The sequence below is a fragment of the Lagopus muta genome, chromosome 18 (assembly GCF_023343835.1).
Source record: "Lagopus muta isolate bLagMut1 chromosome 18, bLagMut1 primary, whole genome shotgun sequence".
In the NCBI taxonomy this organism is placed as follows: Eukaryota; Metazoa; Chordata; class Aves; order Galliformes; family Phasianidae; genus Lagopus; species Lagopus muta.
Window position 1 is genome coordinate 5,930,656 of NC_064450.1, and position 5,020 is coordinate 5,935,675.

Sequence of the window (5,020 nt, forward strand, 5' to 3'; positions counted from 1 at the left end):
CCGAGTGGCCACGCCCACCTCAGAGACCACGCCCTCCTCCTGGCCACGCCCCCTCGGAAAGCGCGGGCCGCGTGCTGCCCCGCGCCGGGCGGCTCTTTGCTCCCCGGCGTTTGGTCGAGATGCCTGGATCGCCCCGTCCGGCTGCAGGCTCAGCGCCCTGATGGAGATGCAGGAATCTCCGTTCTTTGTTGGAGGGTTGCAACAGGATAAAGGCCCCTTCCAGCTCAAAGGATTCTGTTCTCTCCTTGCGTTGAAGCACCGCGCCCTTCACCTTGCTGCTATAGCAGCACTGCACCCCCTGCGCTTCCCGATAAAAGGATCACTGAATCCTATCGCTTTGCTCCTTACATCAGGGAACTGTACCCTAACGATACGAGGGTGCTGCATCCCATCACCTCAGTGCTACAGGCATCCCTCCATCTCCTGTAAGAGCGTTGCTGCCCCCATAAGCAAACTGTACCCTAATGGGGTGACAGGGGGACACACCGCCATCCTCTTATAGAGCCACTCACCAGGACTCTGTCACAAGGGCTGAGTTTCAGCTCAGCATCAGCATTGAGGATGTTCCCACCCACCCCGGTCATCCCAGGGAGGCTCCTGCTGCAGCAGTGCCCCAAAACTGCTCCATCCCAGCTGCCCCAGCAAACAGCAGCTGAGGACACGCTGGGCATCCCTCACATCCACTCTGGAAAGACACCATGCTTTGTACATCATCCTGCAGGGTTACATTGATGAACACATCTACTTTCCACTCCATGCTGCCACCACAAATCCCTGGCAAAATACCATTCCCTGCCAAGAAGTTTTACTCTTTATGGCTCTCCTCTCAAGCACGTGTTATTAATACCCACCGCTCCAGGTACAGCAAGCTGCACCTAAATCAGGAACAGGGTGAGAAAACAAAGTGACTGAGGATCATTTTGTCTATTGCAAAAATCTTCCAATAGAAAACTGTTTCCCTGTCCCCAGAGGCAGTGCACTGCAAAGGGCTGGGAGCTGGTCTGGAGCTGACCCTGAGCCCAGGCAGTGCATGGGTGCTCCCAGCACAGCTCACATTCATTGGGCCCCAGAAGACTTCAGGGAACATTGCATCAGGGAAGGTGATGGGGAACCACAGTAGCAGACAAACCAGCCACTCTCTGCCAGCCTAAGGAGCTCTGAGCTTTCCTGCAGCCCTGCTGGGAGGCTCACCCCGAATTAATGCCAGCAAAAGCTACAGCTGAGCAGCCTTCTGCTCTGGCACACAGTCTCACCGGGCAGCTGCCAGCTGGATGGGCAGAGGAGGCCCAACACTTAGGATGTGAAAGCAGAGCATGTGGCAGCTGACAGGACACTCCATTCACACGCACAGAGCAACTGCCTCAGCCCCCTCGGGTGCCCCTCACTGCAAGCTCTGCTGGGGCACAGACTGAAACCAGCTCCTGAAGCACCAGGCTGTGAGCTGGCACACTGGAGTAGCTGGTCCAGGCTATGCATGGCAGAAGCCATCCCTTCTAGGGCAGTCAGAGGAACACACGTGGCTTCAGCACGGTGCCGTTTGGAAAGGACAAGCCTGACACCTGGAAACAGTTCCAATTTTTATTGTAATAAATGTGGAGAAATCTAGGTGCAAACAGTTCATTTCAGCTCCTTCACAGCCAAACCTAGAGAGGAGAAAAAGACAAAAAAATGTTTGAAACGTGGCTCATTGCCCGGTCTGTCTGGCCAGCAGAGCAGCATCTGCCCTTGTGCAGGAGACATGCAGCTGCAGCTTATTGCTGGCTTTGCAGAGGACTGGGGCAGCTCCCCTTGCCTGCCAGCACAGGCTGCAGCTGTGCAAAGAGCAGCCAGAGCCCCACAGCTCCCAGGCACTTATCAGCACTCAGAAGTTTGAGCAGCATTCGCTCAGGCAACTCAGACTGCACCTCCTGCCCCCCTTCCATGCTGAGCTCAGCTGTGCTCCAGCACAAGAACCCAGACCCAGGCTGGCCCCTGGGAGGCCCCGCTGGTGATACCTGGAGGCAGGGATTGTTTCAGCTTCTCTGCCTTCTCCTTGTCTGTGATGACCAAGGTGTAAAGGTAGCGGCTGCAGCGCACCTTGAACTTCACATTGTCCTTGTTCTTCTTGATCTTGACGGCTGCAGGATTAAGGAAGTGGTTACAGGGACGGCAGTGACCCCACATGTTCCCTTTTAAGAACCACGTCCATTTTCTGCAAAAGCACAAATCCTACATATCCCAAAGCAAGCGTGGAGACCTTTGTGTCTCATAGCAGATATTTACAAGTAGCATCAGAAGCGTACAGCATCACAAACTCTCAACAGAGCACTGAAGTGCACAACAGACTTATTTCGTGTAATCCTCTGCATCTGCACAGCAGCTCTGACCCCTGCAATGAGTCTGCAGGCAGTTCTTCATCTCCTTTACAGCCATGCAGGGTTGTTTTATCTAAGCAGCTTGCTCACAGCTGTGGTCAGTTGTTCTCCTTTCCCACTGCACAGCCCTGGCAGCTCAGTATAACAAGCTGTAGAGCTGCTGCCAAGTCTAGAATGTGTTGAAAGGTATTGAAATGCTTTGTAAGCAGCTGTCAGCAAATACAATAGCAGTGCACACTGAACTTTCCCTCTCTCGCCCACACCACTGAGTTAACAAAACATTTCCAGAATTAAAGCACCTCATCCCCATGACAGCTACATCCACATACAGGAAAAAATAAAGGAAAACTCCTCTCACGTTGTTAAATACTGAGACAAAATATTCCAGCTTTCCAATTATAATTATCTTTGTGTTTGCAACAATAGAAAACTTGAGTTTAAGCATGATTCACCTGTCAGGTGTCGCAGAGCTTTAACAGAACAACATCTTTTAGCTTGTCAAAGATTTACTAAGTCACAGACAGGCTAATATTTGCAAATAGCTTCCCACCAGTTGCAACCTGGGTTTGGCAAAAACACCCATGAGTGAACAGCAGCGGAAGAAACCCAAGTGAGTGAGCACCCAGCCCTGACCAGCTCATCCCTGGGACTGCACCTCCTGCCCTGCAGCTCCTCTGCAGCCAGGATAGCTTTGCAAAACCTGTTGCAAATGCCACTGGTGTTGCACGCAGACACAGCCTCAGTGCACTGAGTCCCTCAGCACTTCCACAGCATGGAGCTGCTCAGCCCAATGGGTGACACAGGCCTGCAGCTCCCCTCAGGGGGGGAACTGCTGAAGCACACCCTTACTCCTCCCCTAAAGCAGCTTCAGCACTCACACTTTGCATCCTTCCTCCTGGCTGTCAGCAGAAAGTCTTTGATCTCCTCAATCTTGCGAGGCTGAAAGATGAAACACAGTCAGCACAGACAAGGACGAGAGCTGATACTCACCCTGTATTCTGCCTTTGGTGCAGCCATTCGGCTGGGGCTCAGCCCAGACGCCCAAGTGCACCCCCAAAGACAGGAGCAGCTCTCTCCCCACCCTCCCCTCACCACGAAGGGGAAAACTCCTCACTCTGCACACACACAGACCCAAAGAACAATGGAGGTTTCCCTGCTGGACCCCACAGCCACAAGGAACCAGACAACCTCTACCCACGGACTGAGAGAAGCCCCACAGCACGTCTGCGAGCCCCCACCCGCTCCTCCACGAGCCCCCTCCTCACCATGACTCCAGTCCGGGCTCAGCTCGTTCCAACCTGCGGGAGGAACAGGCCAAGATGGCGTCAGCGCATCATCCTCACGGCCCCAACGGCTACCCCACGCCCGCCATCAACCCCCCCGACTCCCCACCGCTCGCCCTGTATCCCCCAAGCCCGCCCAGCCCCACACGGCCTCGGATGGCGGCGGATTCCACACGGCCCCACCCCGCGCTCACCGCTACAGCTCTCGGCTACAGAGAGCGGAAAGGGGAGGAGGACGCACTTCCGCTTCCGGGACGCCCTCTCAAGCCCCGCCCTTCGCAGCGCGCTACGGCGCGGGCGAAGGGACAAAAACCAGAGGGGAGAACGCGGAGCTGCGCTGCGCTGAGTTGTTTGGTGCTGCACCCCGCGGGCTCTGCGGATCTTGTTGGCGGCTGTTGCTACGCTGTGAACAGTAGGAATGCCGTGACCTCGCGATCGGTGCTTGCTGAAGGAGCTCCGGCCCTACGAATCCTCCCAGCCCCGTGGTTCCCAATCTGTAGCCCCGCGTCTCTCAGCCCTCGGCCCGCCCCAGGAGCTGAGTGCAATGCAGCCTCCTGGCCACAAGAGGGAGCCGTAGCCATGCGCAAAATCCTCCAAAGCGACCCAAGTCCGCGCTCCTCCTCGGGGTCGGGCGGTCCGTCCCACCGCGCCCGGCGATTCGGGGCCGCTTCAGGCAGAGGCGGCGCTGCCCCGGGTCGGGAGGTGCCGCAAATTAACGGGAGAAGCAGCGGGTGCTGAGATCTCTCCGCTTGTGCGTGCACAGACGTGGCCGTGGGCTCCCCTGGGCGGACCGCGGTGGGTGTGAGCTCACACGAGCGTGCACAGCTGCGAGCGGTGGTGGGCTGTGCTCCCTCCCTGCCCCGCATCGCCACCCCCGCCCCACGCCATCACCCGTTAACGGTGGACGAGGAGACCCCTGTGCTGCGTCCTGCATGGAGGCACGTCGAGGGGCTGTGCGCGCTGGGGACGGTGGCAGCTCCGTCCTTCTGACAGCTGCAGGGATGCTGGCAGCGCCCCGCAGTGATGGGATGGGGTTACAGGGAAGGAGGCGCTGGGAGATCGCAGCTCTGCCCAGAGACAAAGTGGGGCAATTCCACCCCCACTCCCTACGCCCCTAAAAATGAGTTTTGTAATTGTTTGATTTACTTCTGTCATCCCGGATCGGCTGATCTACTCCGCTGCGTTTTAATTGCTCCAAAAGTTGAGCAGTTTTTCATGTTTTAAGGAGTGCTGAATTGTATAATTAAAACACTAACAACGTAAATCAGCAGCGCGGAAGAAAGACAGCAGAGAATTAAGCGGCGGCGTGGCGGCGTCATAAAACCAAAGCAGCATGGAAAGTGCCCCATAGCGGCAGCGATGCTGAATGCTGATGTCGCATCC

The 5,020-nt window shown here is 56.3% G+C and overlaps 1 protein-coding gene across 1 annotated transcript; it reads right to left on the bottom strand.

Moving 5' to 3' along the window:
• Positions 1-1,564: 1,564 nt before the first annotated feature.
• On the bottom strand, positions 1,565-3,929 carry RPL38 (ribosomal protein L38). The gene is made up of 5 exons (XM_048965380.1): positions 3,832-3,929; positions 3,620-3,652; positions 3,233-3,293; positions 1,995-2,117; positions 1,565-1,643 (listed from the first exon to the last, which is right to left on the bottom strand). Exons 2-5 carry the CDS (start codon positions 3,620-3,622, stop codon positions 1,618-1,620), a joined length of 213 nt encoding a protein of 70 aa, XP_048821337.1. The 5' UTR covers positions 3,623-3,652; positions 3,832-3,929; the 3' UTR covers positions 1,565-1,617.
• Between the last annotated feature and the right edge of the window lie 1,091 nt (positions 3,930-5,020).

What these genes read in the sequence shown, in the direction of transcription:
- RPL38 (XM_048965380.1), bottom strand. An exon ending in CAGGAGGAAGGATGCAAAGT is followed by an intron (nt 2,118 to 3,232) that starts GTGAGTGCTGAA and finishes TTAATCCTGCAG; the next exon opens with CCGTCAAGATCAAGAAGAAC. An exon ending in GAAACAATCCCTGCCTCCAG is followed by an intron (nt 1,644 to 1,994) that starts GTATCACCAGCG and finishes TCTCCTCTCTAG; the next exon opens with GTTTGGCTGTGAAGGAGCTG.